The following is an 18,400-nucleotide window of genomic DNA, read 5'->3' on the forward strand; positions in this document are numbered from 1 at the left end:
TATTAGGAAAGGTCTAATAGAAGATGTGCAGTTGTTTGCCAATGATGTGAAGATAGGCAGGGCAATAAGGGATGCTACTGATATCTAGCACTTGCAGAATGATTTGAATAGGCTGGAAATTTGGGCAAACGAAAATGGCTGTCAATTTAATGTTAGTAAGTATAACATTATGCACTTTTGTGTGATGAGATTTCTAGTGGCATGTTATATTAGCAGGATTATGCTACAAGAAATGACAAGGTTAGATATCTTAAAGGAATATGGAGAACCTACCAGGCTTCTGACCTAATGTCCCATCTTCACCTTCTCACCGTGCACCCTGTTAGCTATCTATCAGGATACTGAACAAACGAGGATGGGCTGGCAATTTCGGATTTAGCTGACCAAATTGCATTCTTATTGGCTTAAACCACAATATAAAATGATGGTACAACACTCAGAGAATTTCATGCAGCTGGGGGCCCAGGTAAACAAGGCTCCCATTGTTTTTTTGCCAGGGAACCAGGGCGAACAGCGAAAAGTCAGCTACTGGAACAAATCCTAAAACACACCCTAACTCAATATCACAAGAGTTCAAGATCAGTACTATCAACATAAGAAGCCTGAATGGCAAAGAAATGGAGCCAGCTGAGGAATTAGATAAGTACCAGATCAACATAATAAGGATGACTGAAACAAAAAAGACAAAAACAGGTGAGATCTTTTTGAGCAATAAATACAAAATGTTATATTAAGCCAGTGACAATCAAGGAAAAGAAAGCGCAGCCATAGTATTCAACATTAAATATGAGGCTAATCTTTTTGAATGGCAGGCAGTCTCAAGTAGAGCGATGTGGGCAAATATCAGAATGGGGAACTGGACAATGAGACTTATTTGTATCTGTGGTATCACAGAAGGTTCTACTAAGTTAGAAGTGGAGGAATTTTTTGAGGCTTTAGAGAAAGCAACTGACACAATGAAAAAGGAAAAGTTTGTCCTTGTTGGGGATCTAAATAGTAGAGTAGAAAATGATCATCAGACATACAAAAATATTTTGGGAAAATTTGAAGAAAAGAGCAAAGCTAATAATAAAGCCAAATACCTGTTGGATTTCTGCTCAGGACATGGATTGGTTATTGCTAATCCAATGATCCAACATAAAAATGTGCACAGATTCACATGGAGCGAAGAGGCAATTTCTTCCTGGTGCAAGACACCAGAGTGTACAGAGGGTTTGAAATTGGAAGTGATCCCCATTTAGTCTTCATCAGGATAAAATTGAATTTCATATCGAAAAGAGAAACATGTAAGAACGTTTTAAAGCGAATAAAAGTTGAGCAGCTCTTGGATGTGAACTGCTGACTAAAATACACAAACATTATTGAAGAAAAAATGAAAGAGTTTGAGAACAGGAACCAAATCTTGCAGATTCAGTGGCAAGCCCTGAAGAAAACATTGATTGATTCAGCCAGAGAGGCGTATGAGGTTGTCTGCAAGGATAGAAAAATCAGAACTCCATGGTAGACACAGGAAGTTAATGAGGCAGTGAAGGAAAAGAAGAAAGCATATCAAAAGTTCCTGGCAAATAAGTCAGCTTGTGCTCTTAGAGAATACAGACAAATGTAAGAAACCTAAACACTATGTAAAACAAAAGTCATGGGAAGACTTTGCTAAGAACATAGAAAATAAATATCAAGAAGGCGCAAGATATTCTGGAGGTTGTTGAAGCTCAGAAATGGAGGAAAGAGTGTCATTTAGCAACTTCAAAAAATTGCTAAATGAAACGATCAATGACAGCACAGTGGTAAAAAAACACTGACTAGGCATACAATCAGGAATACATATCCATACTTGAAGTAGAAAAAGCCATCAAAAGCGTGAAATGTTTAAAGGCAGCTGGAGTAGATGGTATTTGACCAGAAATGCTCAAGTATGGAGGTATAAAAGTCTTACAGTGGCTGCACTTCATAGTTCAGAAGGCCTGGACAGAGGGAATTCCAGGTGAATGGAGTAGAGCTCTCATAGTATCCATATGTAAAAAGAGAAATAAAACTGAATATGAGAATTACAGAAGTATTTCTGTACTGAGTGTTCCTGGTAAGATTTATTCAAGTATACTTGAGACACGGTTGAAAAGGATTGTGAAAGAGAAGCTTGGTGAAGAACAAATAGAGTCTGTCAGGATCAGATCTTCACTTTATGACAAATAGTTGAGAAATCATGGGAATATAACAAAGATCTGTATTTAAGTTTTGTCGATCTGATAAAGGCATATGACATGGTGCCATGAGAGAAGCTATTCAAAATGCTACAGTTGTATAGTGTCAGTCGGGCATTATATCAAGCAATACTCAGTCTTTATTTGAGTTGTAAGTCAGCAGTTAGAATTGAAGGAAGTACAAGAAGATAATTTAATATTAAACCTGGTGTCAGACATGGATGTACATCATCTCCTTTGTTATTCATTATCTATATGGATCACATTATGAAGGACAGTGGTATTAAACCTGATATCAAAATTGGAGATGTTAATGTCAGCTCTTTGCTTTTTGCAGATGATGTTATACTTCTAAATAAATCTGCTACAAGTCTGCAAGATCCCTGACTAAATTGAATGACTGTTGTAATACATATGGTATGAAGTCAGTAATAACAAGACAAAGACCATAAAAATAGGAAGAATCATTGAAAATATCAACTGCATTGTGAACGAACCTAGAGAACAAGTGTAACATTTCAGCTACTTGGGCATGAGGTAATTAAATATGGAAGTAGACAACAGAATCAACAAAGCTGGTATGGTAGGAAATCAACTGAATAAATTTATAATGAACAAGAGAGAAATTAGTCAAAACACTAAATTAGCTGGACTTGACAAGATATAGGTGGATTGATACAGTAAAAAGGGGTGAGATTTCTTTAAAAAATTTATATTTCAATCTTGGAAGAAACTGTTCAAACCAATTTTAACTTATGGATCTGAGAGCTGGGTTAGAAGTAAAACACTTGACCAAAGACTAGAGACCGCAGATATGAGATTCCTGAGCAAGATTAGGTCGCGAACAGATGGCATCAATGGTAATATCATATTAAAAATGAAGATATAAGGAAAGAACTTGACATTGTTAGCATTCAGGAATATGTTAGCATAGCTAATCTCAGGTGGTATGGTCACTTAAACAGAATGGGAGAAGCAAGATTAGCAAAACAAGTGTTCTCTGCCAGGTTGGCAGGAAAAAAACCCAGAGGAAGACCAAGATTAGGTGGATTGATATTGTAAAAAGTGGTGAGATTTCTTAAAAAATCTTATATTTCAATCTTGAAAGATTGAAATATAAGATCTGATAATGTTGGAGTCTTGACAGGTAACAGATTGATTTGGAGGAAAATTGTAAATAGTTAGTAATGATGTAAATTTTTCATGTAGTACTATCATGTCCTGTACACCCCTTGAGGGTACATGTCAGGAATTTCATGATGATGAATGTCACATAGTAAAAGTTGCAAAAACAACTCAGAGGATAATTGTTATGTTGAAGTGAAACTTGATGTAAGAATAAGGAAGTCATTTTGTTCTCTTTATAATGCCTTGATAAGAGTGCACCTGGATTTTTGTGTCCAGATTTGGTCTCCCAGGTTCCAAGGGGGATAGCTGTGGAAAGGGTGCAAAGAAGAGTTACAAAGATTATATTGGGATTATGGAATTTAGATTATGTGACAGATTACGAATATGTGGATTAAAGACTGGTTAACAAGAGAAAGAAGGATGATATGATAGAGGCCTGTAACCTTTTGAATGGGTGTTGTAGGATATTGTATGGTGAAATTTTTTGGAGAGAGAGAATATGAGAGAATTCATGGAAGTTGGTTCCCAGTCAAGAAAGGGGTAAGAGCTATGTTTTTCTCTCACAAAAGAAGGAGTGAGTGGAATAATTTGCCTTTAGGGGTAGTGAGTGCATCTAGTGTGAATGAATTTAAGGGAAGGTATGACAGCTGATTTGGGTGATTTATAGCCTCTCTGAGTCCTTGACTCTCTGACCTTTCAGATAATAATAGTATATCTGTTGACCATCATAATCTTTCAATGGATGTGATATATCCATTTTCCCTAAATTTTACTGTTTGCTAGTACTTTTTCAAGTATTTTGTCTTACTTCGCATCTCAGATGCTGAGGGTGTAATTTGACTAACTCACTCTAAAAAAAAAACAAGTCAACATTTTTTCTGCGACCCGCAGTCTTTCCAGTAGAAAATATGGCCCATGGAAGGTGAAAGGTTGAAGATCACTGCCCTAGAGCATTTCCTCCAACACACAATGATTTATTGTCAAGTTAAACTTGATGTATAATAAGGCAGTTGGACTTGATAATAACTCACTCATCATCAATCCCTCCACCACCATACCCTGTACACTTCAACTTCACATGATGTTGCCTTCACAAAGATAAAATACCCTAAGTAACTGCTCATTAAATACCTCAACTATATCCTCTGCAATAATTACCAATCTACTATCAACTAACACCCTCCCATAGTCATTCTTTCTTCTGCTTGCAACATATCGAAAGAACTATTAGGATATTTCTTGACTTCATTGGCTAATTTATTCTCATTCTGCACTTTTGTTGTCTTTACCATCCAAGTCACCTTCCTGGCCTGTTCTTTGTACTCTTCATGCAACTGATTATTACCAGCATTCATGTCATATTGCCTCCATAATGCCACCACCTTCTTCCAGATTTCATGCTCAGTCTCTTTGTTCATCCATTTTACTCCTTCCTTATTTAGCCTTTTCACTTTTGGAATACTGTGACATTGCTGCTGTTGAATAGCTCTTGATCAGAGCCCAAGCAATGTCTTTCTTTTCACTCAACTTCTATTTCCATGCTAGAGCTCCTAGTTGTCTCCTAAGTTTTTCAGTCACTGGTCCTTCTTCACAGAAGTTCTCATATGACTGAAAATGACCTATGTGATCACTTCATGGTCATTCTCACCAACTGAGGGAAGATTAAATATTCCATTCATAAGTACATTGTCTGATATGATCATTTCTAAGACTCAACCCAGTGCTTGCCATTACATATTACTCAAGATAGTTTTCCTTTAAGAATTCAAGAACTTGCATGCTCTCTCTCTTCATTCCACTCAATACTGCCATAATTAAAATCACCCAAATGATCATCCTTCTCTTGCTCACTAAGCCAAGTTGCTTATACATTTTTTGTCTCCACCCTCAACATTCTCCCTGCATATAGCAACACCCAACTAAATATCTCATCCTGTCAACTTCCACCTCATGCCACTATTTCAAAACCACTAGTGTTATTTTCCCCTTGTATCTCAGTCTTGGGTAGACATAATTTCCTGCTATCATCAGCCGCACTCCTCCTCCTCCCTTCTTCCCTTTCCTATCATGAAAAACGTCATACTCTTCCATTTCTATTTTGGTCCAGGATATTATTCTCATCTAACCAGGTTTCTCCTATCCAGCTATTTGCAGACAAACAAACTCAACACAATTTCATCTTCCTTATTTTTAATATTTCTGACATTTATAAGTATAATAATTCATTTCTTGGTCTATAACAAATCCTACCCATGCCACCCTCTCATCTCTAACTTCTCACCTGTAATGCTCTCGCTTCTGTAATGGTACACATAAAACCATAAGAATTGTTAATTGTATATAGAAGAGGGCAGATTGTCAAATATGTGAACCCTTTCTCATACTTCTTTCAGTTTTCTCACAGGTATTCTTATAGCCACTTTTATGGACATTGCTCCACCAAATTGGCCATTACCATTTCTCTACTTTCTCTTATCATGTAAGACGTAGAGCAGCTGCCTGCTAGTCATCATCCATCCACAGTCCATCTCCAAACATATTGAACCAACTTCACATCTTCTTTCATTTTGTCTATTTCTGTTCTTTGGAACAGTGTTATCCAGTGAGTAATCCTCCCCCCGTGCTTTTCAAGGAGCATAATCAATTACTTCTTTCTCCTTTATCTCTTGTCAAAACATGGCACAGCTGTGTTACAGGTCTTGTGATGTGTGTGTGTGCGTGCGCATGCCATTAAAAAAAAAAATCGAGATGTGACATGAATAACATTCCTCACTGAAGTCACACAGTACCCTTAAATAAAATCAAAATACTCACCCTGATGATCTCAACTATACAATACTATTTATAAAATCATTTACCAGTAAAGTTATGATTCCATGTGCATTGGATCTTGGATTGTTACATCCTGAATGAAGAACCTTTAAAAGGAAACAATTCATTCAGGATTTAACAAGTCAGAAAAATCAGCTGAGAGAAAAAACTTGTACTCGAGCAGAAGAAATAAAGTACTAACTGTAAATAGAAATAGAATTACCTCCTTTTAGTGGAATTGTAAGACCATGTAAAGAACTTTGTGTATAAATTAGTATTATATGAATGCCTCATGTATACAATGAATGGGTAAATTAGATGTAAACAATAGTCCAAAAGTCACGGGCAGGCCTGAGGCATTGGCAATCTTGGAAAGCGACACACATTTGTTTCCCGGAAGATGCTGCTAGAGATCTCGTGATGTGCCAAAATTCCTGCGGACGAAGAAAGTAGCGGGCGAGAAAAGAAAGAGGGTGCTATCACAGCTAGTAACAGGGTGCTAAAAGGGGGGGTGAAGGGAGAATAAAAAGGATTTGCACCCCTTTCTCAAGGCTTTTTTCGCCTATTTTGCTGGATGATGATTCGACTTCTCCCATGGACTGGAAGTTCCTGATGGTGTTTCTTGGTGATAGTACGATATCGTACGCTGCGCCTTTCCCTTCGATGTCTGAATTTCTGCCAGTACTAAAGCGTGAGATGTCAGCATATGCTGTCTTCACTCCTTCACTGGAAGTTCCGACGGAATAATATCGCGGATGTATCTTTTGAACCGGCAGTAGAAATGACGATGGTCCGAAACAGATAGAGAATAGACGGGGGGAAAACGCCAGGTGCAGAGCATAGCTTAATCTGATGACCATATTGACTCACCACGTGGACACAGGCTTATGGAAGTATCGAGAATTAATCCAAACAAAGGAGGACAGTTCAGGCGGACCTGGAGATCCTGCCCCAAGAAATGGTAAAGTACAGATTTTGTTGTATAATTACCCAGTCAGTAAAAGTGAAATATCATTGTAGTGTAATAATCAAGTATGGACAGTATTTAAGAACTTTAAGTGATTATTTAGCAGTGGCTAATGTCATAAAACATTGTCTGAAATGATAATAGATGATTGTGACTGGTTTAATGTGCAAGACTAACTTAGTAGTTAGAATATTGATTAGAAGTGTATAATGTGTATATTATGTGTGTTTATTCTCTAATTTAAAAGAAGGATTTATTGTTCATGCATTAGAGTATTAATCAGTTTGATTTAGCATGTCATTGAACTAATTGAAAGTGAGCTTGGTCTAAGTGTATATTATGTTTTTAGATTCCGATAAATGTGTTTTTTTCTTCTATGCCTGAGTTTTGCCTGTGATATGAATCAAAACTACCACTCATTAATCTGAACCATAGCTGGGAGAATTGAAAGAAAGGTATAACATGTTGTTGTTGTTGTTATAGAGGTTACGACTGAACCAGAATTTATTTAGCCACAGTAAAACATTTAATTGAAGTGTTTAAGCATTAAATTTATTCATCTATTTGCACCAAAAGTCTTCCTGAATAAGAGTCCCCTCTATTCTAAGATATTGGCTGTCGCAGCTTTAAAAAATAAATTTGTCAATATATGAAGAGGAGACAGCCCCAGAAAGAAATTAGAGGATTCGTTTCTTTTAGCAAGGAATAACCTTTATCAGTCAGGGTAAGCACATGAGTAAAATTAGGAATCGGCTAGAGATATAGAATTTGCTTTCCTTATAGAATGAACACATAATAAGTGATACAGATATTAGAGTCAGGGAAATTTTCTAAGTCTTATAGTTATTATGGAAAGGATTCATAAAGGAAGTGTTAGATCCTGAATGGAGGATTTTCTAAGAAGTTGTTCATTCAGAATCTAACATGAAAATTCTAACTAATTTAAGATAATACCTGCACACCAGCAAAAAGTAATAAGACCTTGTTTATTGTATAAGAGAATGCATATTAATATGTGAATTGTATTAGAAATATTTATAGTCAAAAACAGAAAACTAAACTAGAGAATTATGTCAGATTAATGATTCTATGTAAAAGAAATATTAGGTTAAATATGTGTCCTATTAAGCTATCTCAAATAACGTAAGTCACCAGACAGGTAATGAGTAACAGTGCAAAGTTCGCATCTGAAATGTACATATCGGTCGTAATGCCGGAGGCTACAGCGTACGCGGAAAATAACGTAAGCGCTCTTTCCTCGAAGACAGCACCTAACAGTAATAGGGAGAGTAAGGATCATCTTAAGGGCATTATCAGCTATCTCAGCATGGCATTAAAACTAAGGGTAGTGCGAAAAAAAGGATACGGCAAAAAGAGGGCGCTAGAACATAGAATATAAGGCAATATGCGCCATATTACAGGGCTGTTTATTCTGAATTTCATCTTGAGGATTCTTGACCGGTGGTCGGAGAAAGCATGAGCCAGGGTTCTATGATGTTGGACAGTGGGCTGTTTTCCTGATTATGCTGAACAAGATTCCACACGGAGCCGTACGCAAATCATCAGCCTATGCAGAAATCGTGCCAGCTGCTGGATGTCCCATTGGAAAGGAGTGGAGATAGCCCTTAGTCGTGGAAGAAAATAGTTGTGTCCGGCAGCAGTAGAAAGGACGACGTAGCCAAAAGCCAGGCGCTGAGATAGCCGATCGAAGGATGACCAGAACAACACATGGTAGTTAATATACCTTCGGAAAGAACTGGGTAATGTAGAGATCTTTGTTATTTGTTATGGAAGTGATAAAAGATAGAAATTTGTGTTTGATTAAGTTATGTGGGCAATCTTTAGAGAACTTGGATAAGATTTCGTATTTGAGACAGCAAGTTCTGTTGGACACGGAATTGTCAGGAATGAATCTAATTGTATGTGACTGAAGTAATATATTTTGTTTAGTAGATAACCTTAACTGAGAAAGCAACAAGTTGTATAGTATGTACTCTATGATTAGCATGCATGAGAGAATCTTAATTTAATGTAATATTGTCATTGCTTTCTATTGTTCTGTGTGATTAACAATTTGATCTGTCTAGGTGAACTTGATTAATTTAGAATTGTTTAATTATCTTAGCATGAGATTTAACCTTAGCAAGAGATTTAGAAGTTTTAGTAATTTGATTCAAATTTAGTTGTAATTGTCATTTAGTTCCAATAAACATGTTTTATTACATATGCCTGAGTCATGCCTGAATTCGCGATATCAAATTGCCACTTATAAAATTAGAGCCATAGCAGGAGAAATTTTAGATATATATGTTTAAGTAATAAATCATTGATCACGACTGCAAAGTACCAATATCTATTTAAGTGTGTATTAGAGTGTATGCCAATGAATCTAGGAATATTTCCCTGAACTTGAATAAATTCCTGTTATAGGATACTGGCTGGTGCAGTATAAATACAAATTTGCCAGTATCTGAAAAGGAAATATCCCTAGGTAGAATCTAGTTAGGCTACACACAAGAAAAGATAATAGAGGTAAAAGAAGTATATAAAAATAAGAAAATTATTAAGGAAAAGTAACGACATAACAATGGCACAGAATAAAAATATAACAGGATCAACGCAAAGGGCTTTTTTTTTTCCCCGAGCCATTGATCACTTCAAGATTTTGACCTCTATATAACTCATGACTACCACAAATAAACAAGAATGCTCTTGCCAAACTAAAATAAATTGTCAGGATATCTTTTATGCAATTGATACGATGTATATGCCTAAAATTTGAAATTGCTGCCATAACATTGCCCATGGATATAGCCACATTTTCCTTATTGAGTCTCTCTTGTTGAGGAAAGAACTATTCTATAAATATCACATTTCAGTGTTGTATTGCCCATATGGAGTACTGAATCACTTTGCAGCATATCTTTAAAAGCATAATAATAATAATAATAAATTCCTTACCTCAATCATCCACCAGTTTTTTCTTTCCTCAACAAGAGAGACTCAATAAGGAAAATGTGCACAAAGTAAGCTATGCTTGACATTCTTTTGGGTAAAGAATAAAAACAAGATATTTTTTCATGCAGTATACTTTCTTTTTTTAAACCAAACTCTCATTTATTACCCAGGTTTGACAATGTTATGGAGTTAAAGGATGTAGCCCTTCCTATCAAATTTCTCTCCCACCTTCATCCTCTCCTAAATTCTTATGATATACGCCTGTTCCTTCTTCATACCTCTTTTTGCCTCCTTTTTAAATGTCTTTTTATTTAACCCTTTTTTTTTTTTCAGTGCTTAATTTTGTTAGCCATCATAACTACCCAGTCCAATATAAGATGTACATTTGTTTAATAGTGATTTGATTTTGAGGTTCTGGTGCAAGGCTATTTTGTATGAGAATGATGCTTATTTCAATCTTCTGTAAGATAGGTGATTTTGATTTGGGTGTTTTCTTATAGTGAGTCTATTTTTAGTACATTATTATGGTTTTCACTGGATTTGCTGGATTTGGTGCATTTATGAATATATTTCTAGACATTGTTAATTTCAGATAATGCTTTAAAAAATGGTGCTAAAATCCCAATAAAATAATTAAGTGGCAAATAAATAAATAAAAGCAAAGGCTACCATCGATGCTAGAGACAAAACCTTTGCCAAAGAAAAGCATTACAATGCTGATATTGATCTTAAGAAATTAAGGTAATTTGACTTATATTTCCAGATTAAAGCAGATCATTAGGTGATTGACTCAGGATCTAGAAAAATGTGAATGTCTGAAAAAAAAATAGGCAGTGGTTGAATTTAATGTAAAATTAGAATGTAAAAAAAAAAAGAAGAAAAGAAATAATATGCTATGGTGAATCACTCATTAAATTTGAAGTTGAGAAACAGAAAAGTAAGAGAAATGGTAGTGCACATAGGAACAAGTGATTTAATTAGTGATAAATGAAGAATGAGAGAGGATATGAAATGATTGCTGGAAGAAGGGAGAATAAAGTGATTATTTTGGTTTTTATTAAACTGAATTTTTACTCTAACACAGTAGTTTCCATAATTTTTATGATGAAGGGAGAATAAAGACTGAGTGAATGAAAATTGTTAGTCTGGTACCAAGATATCATATGACTGGGCTGTGAAAGAGAACTATGATAGCAAGTGATTCATAACATAAGCAGTGAAGAAGATAGGGATGTGAATTTTTGGATGTTGAGGTGAGTTTGATGGTACTAAAGACTTGCATAAGAGGGATGGCTGCCTTGAATAGATTTGGCATCAGGAACATGGAAAAATTATTTATTGAGATGAGATCTAATTCAGAGAGTTAATTTGGGGAACCAATAATCATGGAGCAAACAGCGAGAACATGTGTAAGTTCAGCTATTGTATGCAGCCATGATAATGATATGTTGTTGAGCATGGTTATGAATCTCATGAAAGAGTGGATCTGTATACTCAGGATTTAGACTTGGAGTGTGTGGGGGCAGGGGGAGCAAACAGCGAGAATGTGTAAGTTCAGCTATGGTATGCAGCCATGATAATGATATGTCGTTGAGCATGGTTATGAATCTCATGAAAGAGTGGATCTGTATACTCAGGATTCAGACTTGGAGTGTGTGTGGGCAGGGGGTAGAAAACACAGGAAATAGAAAGCTGTCCATCTGGGCAAAGCAGACTACATATGTAAGAATATGAAAAAAGCCAAGGGGTAATTTGTTATGTCTATATACAAATACAAGGAGCAAATGGGTGAATTTTGTTTCTTTGGTGAATATTTTGTGACCTAAGATTGTTAGTATTGATGAAACCTAGCTCTAAGAGTAAGATGTTGTAACTGGAATTGATAAAAAGATAGAAGAGATAGGAGGGGGGGGGGGTTCAGCTAATGATATTGAATAATTTGAGTCCAGTTACAACAGAAACTCATGTTAGCAATAATAGTAATAATGTTCCATGCAGTTAGTATGAGGCCATCTTATCCTGCGTAACTTACACTTCAATGTGTAAGTTACGCAGGATAAAATATATTCTGGATGTTGCTACAAATCTGATGGTTAGTTCAGTTGCTGGGGACAATGAAATATGTGTCCTAAATGAGTAATCATTATGAGTGACTTAAATTATCTAAACATTGATTGCATAATAGAGAAAACTTGATAAGTATGAAAGAAAATTTAATGAGCTGTTGTGACATAGCTTTCTTAAGCAACGTGAAAGAAGGAACTCAAAGTCAATATGTGTTAAATTTGATCATAGGATCTCAGTTAAGAATGTGACTGTTTTGCAACCAGTTGATGACAGTGATCATGCTATACTAATCTGGAAAGTTGAAAATTATGGATGTTCCAGTTAGGAAGGGTTATGTGCTGTGAACTACAAAGCTGGAAATTATACTATGGAGAATACTGTGTTCAGTCCCAGTCCTGTAGTATCAGTTACTGAATAGGAAAGATATCAGCAGTGCAAGAGAAGTTTCAAAACATGCTTAAATGATGTTGTATCTGAATGTATCACTAGATTTTGACAAATAAGGTGAGACTGAAATGGGTGCAATCTTATTAAGCAAGAAATATATAAGCAGGTGATGCAGATGGAATATCATGAGAATTAGGATGAGAGAAGATATAAATATATAAAAAGGCAGACTAGAAAAGTTAAGAGCATTGTATGGAAAGCTGTCAGAATATGAAAAGAAGTTGGCTGTGCAGGCTAAAGACAGCACAAAAGAATTTTGTTATGTTGCTGTATAAAAGAAAAATGAATGCGGAAAATAATTTTACTGAATACAGACAGTGCACTTGTATCAAAAGTTCATGAAACTGTTCAAATGAGTGCTTACTTTGCTAAGATCAATTCACTTGGCTAAGATCAACATTGTTCTCAGTGCTACCACTACATTGGATAAAAAGATAAAGATGAGATGGGCATGAGAAGGAGGTTCTAGAGTTGTTGTATAACCTGTATAAGAATTCAGCAATACGAACAGATGGGATAGCAACATGTATAAGGGAAATTGAGTTGATCTGGTTAGACCTTTGACATGTTTGTGTAATATGGTCTCAGCTCAGGAATAGAAAGAATGCATTAAGTCCTCTTGCAGAAGGGTGGTACAATAACTGATCTGTCTAACTACTGACCTGTCAGCCTTTCTGGAATGGTAGTGAAGATTTTATAGAAGTTGGTGAAAACTTGCATACAGAAATAGGTTGACAGATGAGCTGTGAAAGGGTGCAACAAAGAATTACAAAGATGATATAAGGATTACAGTAGATTATGAGGATAGATTGACAGTATGTGGACTGCAGATTCTGGTAAACAGAAGAAAGAGGAGTGATATGATAGAGGCCTATAAATATTTGAAAGGATGTTATAAGATATTTGTTGATGAAATGTTTTGTTATATTGAATTTGGTGAAATGCAAGGCACATCCTTGGAAGTTGAATTTAATAGAGTTTAAGAAAGGAGTGAGAGCTAGATTTTTCCACTCACTGAGCAATGAGCGAGTGAACCAGTTTTCCTATTAACGTGATGACTGTATTTAGTGTGAATGAGTTCAAGAGAAGTCATGACAGCTGCTATAGGTTCTGTGTGAGCACCCTTGATGAGTTCTTGACTCCCTAAAGGTCTCTGGTGATGATAGTATTGCTTGTGTGCACCACTTTTACTAATTTTAGTTTGTTATGCTCGACTGTGCTCTTACTTTGGGTTGTAGAATGAATCAGTGCTATATTATTAGTTTTTTTTTTGTTCATATGACGTTTGTGTAATAGAAAATTCTATATTCTATTCATTTTAAGAGTTGTGACATTTCGCAAATCAAATAAGATTGGTTTTCTCATTTCTGTGATTCCTCAGGAAGAAAAGGATGTTAAGGTAAGTATGTTTTTTTTTTTTTAAATTAACAACAGAGACTTTTTAAAAGAAACTTTAAATCATTGATAGTATGTAAAAATCATTATGCAATTAGCCTAAGTAGAAATGTTTTGTTTTGTATCCCAGTTATGACAACTTGGCTTAATGTAAAGCCAAGTTGTCATAATCAGTCTGCTCTGTTTGATATTTGTTTCTTTGAATCAAAATGATTCTTACTGAAGTATTTCCAACCAAAAGTTACCATCCCTAATAACTTTGCTGTGGAAGTGTTGCTATAAATTATAAGAATGTAATTCTCTGTTTTCATTTTAGAAAACCTCTTCAAAAACAAAATGTCTAAATATTTACAAATCTGTATAACTCTACCTTTTATGCATCTTCATATTATGTTGGTGAGCAAAACTAGGCACAGAGAAAGATTAGAAAGAATCGACTCTTGTTGCATTTTTAAACTTCATTCTGTGGCACATATATTCACATCCATATAATTTATTTCTCTCTTATGTCTTTGTGACCCTTATAAATATTAAAGTATGTCTTGTAAACTAAATGGCTTTACATTGTGTATATTTATCTGATGTTATTGTTTTGTATGAAGTGAATTTTGGAGTAATACTTTTACTGAATATGTTCTGTTTAATGTTGTATGGAAGTGTTTTTTTGTTTCTGTTTATTGATTATCAAAATCCTGATGATCATAGCTAAATAAAGGTTTTAGGAATTTTTGGAATTAGTATTTTGTTCAAGTTAAGATGAGAAGAAAAATAACTGTTTAATAAAAACTAGCACTTCAAACTTGGAATACATTTTTAGAGTTTTGCCACGATCCATATAATTTCCTAAAGTATTTCATATAATCAGCAGTTAGTGCTGATTATTCAAATTATGGATTAGATAAATCTATTTATTGAATGTCCAGTCATAATTATAAAAAAAGTAATTACTGTATAACAGAAATGGAAGAATTACTATGAAGTGATTACCTGGGTGTTTGCTAACCATGTGAGGAATGGGTATATGTGGAACTACAAGGCTGGTGATTGGGAGAAGCTTAGGACACTGCTTCCAGTTGTAGCATGTAATGATGAGTTGGTTGGGAAGACAAGTGCTGTTTGGGTGATATTCAAGAAGATTAGATATGGTAGGTGTGAAATGGATCAATGACGAGATTAAGCATGCAATATGGAGAAAGAAGGCATTATGGAACTAACATAAGAGGAGTGGTAATAATCAATTCCACGAGGAATACAAAGAACAGGCTAGGAGGATAACTTGGTTGGTGAGGGTAACAAAAGTCCAGTATGAGCAGCAGTTAGCTAATGAAGGGAAAAAAAAAAAACAAGAAGAAGAAAGAATGGTAATTATGGTAGGATGACATTGATTTGAGAAAATGGAAAAAGGACAATTGCTGCAGAGGATATAGTTGTAGTTGAGATATTTAATGACACTTAATAAAGATCTTTCATCCTTGTCAATGTGGCATCATTGAGAGTTTGAGAGCAGATGATGATGCGGAGGGACTGACTGTGAATGAGAAGAGGTATATGGGGAATTAAGCAAACTTGATATTAATCAGACTGTGGGACTTGCTGATATATCACCATGTATTTTGAAGGAATGTGTCAGCGAGTTGACATCTGCCTTGGCATGTTTGTTTAATATGAGTTACATTGGGTCAAATTTCAAAGGAGTGGAAGGAAGGCAAGATCGTACTGCTTCATAAAAGAGGTGACAGAATATAAGCATCAAATGATAGGTCTCAGGTGTTGTGGTTAAAGTGTTGGAAAGGTTGGTGAGAATCAGAATCCAGAATTGGATTGACAGCAATTGTATTATCTTTGATGAATAGCATGGATTTGCTAAAGGGTGGTCATGTTTTAGTAGTCTGTTTACTTATTACAATAAGATGACAGCATCATTGGATGTCGGAGATCGATACATGGTCGTATACTTAAACTTTGCAAAAGATTACTTTGCTGTAAGTAATCTTTTGACAGATTACTGCATGATAAGTTGATAGTCAAACTAGAGTAGATGGGGTTGGATATTAGACTAGTGCATTTGAGTGGAGATTGGCTGTCTAATAGGTATCAACAAGTTGTGTGTTGGGGAGCAATATCCCAGAAAAGGAAAGTCACTAGTGGTGTGCCTCAGTTGTCTGCTTTAGGGCCATTGCTGTTTAACCTGTATGTTAATGATATTTGAGGAAGATTTGAATGAGGATATTCGGTTGTTTGCAGATGATTCAAGTTGGAACTATGAGGAGTAGAGAAGATGTTGTGACTTTACAAGAAGACTCGAATAGACTGAGTTAATGAGCACGGGAATAGGGATGCCAGTTCGACGTTGCAAAAATATAATGTTTTAAAATTTGGAAAACAAAGATGGGATGTAGAATTTACTCTTGGTACGGATATGTTGTTGGAGGTGGAGAAAATAAGAGATCTTTGGGTGATGGTGAATAAGGATCTAAAATTTAGAGGACATATTGCCAAAATTGCGAGGACAACACAATGTATTCTGGCAATGATGCAGAGGACACTAACTTATGGAAGTAATAGATTCTGGTTCCATTGTATAAGATTCTGATTAGTCCATATATGGACTACTGTGCACAGATTTGGTCACCTGGTTTTCAAAAGGATGAAGAGATGTTCGAGTGGGTCCAGAGGTGACAAAATAATTTCTGATCTATGGAATATGAAGAAAGGTTGAGATAACACAGTTTGCAGAATGTAGTAGATAGGAGAAAGAGGGTTGATATGATAGAGACATACAAGTTGGTAAGGGGTTGTTATAAGATAAACATTGAGGAGGTTTTCATGAAATTGTGGGGGATTGGGAAAAAACAAGAGGTGATCCCTTGAAGTTCTGTAAGAAGGGTGTGAGCAAGGGAATGAGTGCAGTTTTTTTTCATGGAGAGTTGTGAATGATTGCCTAAGAGTGTAGTGTCTGCAGAGAATTTGAATGTGTTTAAGGCACAGTATGATTAGCTGTGTGTAATACAAAAGGGACCTCGTAGGTGAGTGTGACTCCATGGAGTATTAGGATGATAAGAATAATGTAGTTAAAGAACTGTATAAACAAGTAAACTGAATTTCACAGGGAAACAATTTATTATATTTCATACTTCTTTTATATTTGTTTAATGCTGTTTCTTATACAATAAATGTAATTCCTCTTTAATTACACTAGCAGTCTGACATGCAGAAGAAATTCTAGGATATGAAAATAAGTTAACGCGTTCGCTGCCAACCACGAGTATACTCGTATGTCGATTTACCGACCTCCTATGCCAAACACGAGTTAACTCTTAGTATAATTACCTTAATTTGGTCTCTTGGATTCTGAATAAAGTGGAGAGCACGTCTAGGGGCTTGGTAGAAGGGAAATAATTTCAACTAAAATATAGTATATTATATATGTGACTCAGAAGCCAACTACGAATACTCGTAGGTCAATTACCAACCTCCTATGCCAAGTGCAGGCTAATCCGTAGTATAACACGTAATTTGTAAATCAATTTAAAACTGATAAAATTAATAACAATAATAAAATGAAATCAATAAAATAAAACCAATTTATTCAAATTACAAATGATACACTTTGAAACAATTTTCCATGCACAATGTTGGTTTTTCCTGGCAAACAGGACAATAATAACGTGTTTCACATCGTTGTTTGTTTCATGTACATACTCAGCATGGCTTTGTCGGTGAATATTTTTTTCTGTAGGTGGTAAAATTTTCAAATAATGAAGATCCCGAATCCTGCTGATATTCTGTGATGCTGTAAGCTCATCCATTCCAACAAAAACTGGGATAAATTGATCTCTAAATTTTAATGCAGTCATTGCATTTCCAGTAATTATATTATATAATTTATGTGCATTTTGAATGTATATATCAAAAATGCGTATTGCCAATTTCTTTGGCCAGCCATCTAATTGTCTTTCGTAAGGGGGAATAGTAATAAAGCATTTGATCAGAAAGATCGATGCCTGACATACCCAAATCCCTAACGATATTTGGTTTTAATTGAATTTTACCATTCCGATTTTTTGCTTCAACCATTTCAAATTTGTGCATATTTGAAATGGAAAGAACTTCCATTTGCGATGAAGAATTCATTAAATTCATAATCGCTCATATTAGCATAAGCTTCTAATTCTTTATCAGTAAGTTTTCTTTTAGTGGTCACAGAGAAACTGAAGGTTTTTATAGATAAGACGCAATAAACACATTCGTCAGCACATGTAATATATGGGTGGGGTGATACGAGATTACTTGTAGTGACCTTGAAGACGCGAAAGCGCTTGGCGTCTGGGAACAAACTTTGCCCGAGGAGCGTGGCAGCGAACATGTTAAAGAGATTGGTTTAATGAAGAATGTGCTCAAACAGTAGTAAAATATATATATATATGTA

The 18,400-nt window shown here is 35.4% G+C and overlaps 1 protein-coding gene across 2 annotated transcripts in view; it reads left to right on the forward strand.

Moving 5' to 3' along the window:
• DCTN4-p62 (dynactin subunit 4) overlaps positions 1–18,400 on the forward strand; it is a 159,260-nt gene that overhangs the window by 127,442 nt on the left and 13,418 nt on the right. For both annotated transcript variants that reach the window (XM_090399205.1, XM_090399212.1), the window contains one exon: positions 13,900–13,975. In XM_090399205.1, the coding sequence (XP_090255331.1) occupies positions 13,900–13,975 (76 nt within the window). The remainder of the gene's footprint in view (positions 1–13,899; positions 13,976–18,400) is intronic.

Source organism: Typopeltis vanoorti, chromosome 1 (assembly GCF_054136105.1).
Source record: "Typopeltis vanoorti isolate ZY-2024b chromosome 1, IOZ_Tvanoo_1.0, whole genome shotgun sequence".
Classification (NCBI taxonomy): domain Eukaryota; kingdom Metazoa; phylum Arthropoda; class Arachnida; order Uropygi; family Thelyphonidae; genus Typopeltis; species Typopeltis vanoorti.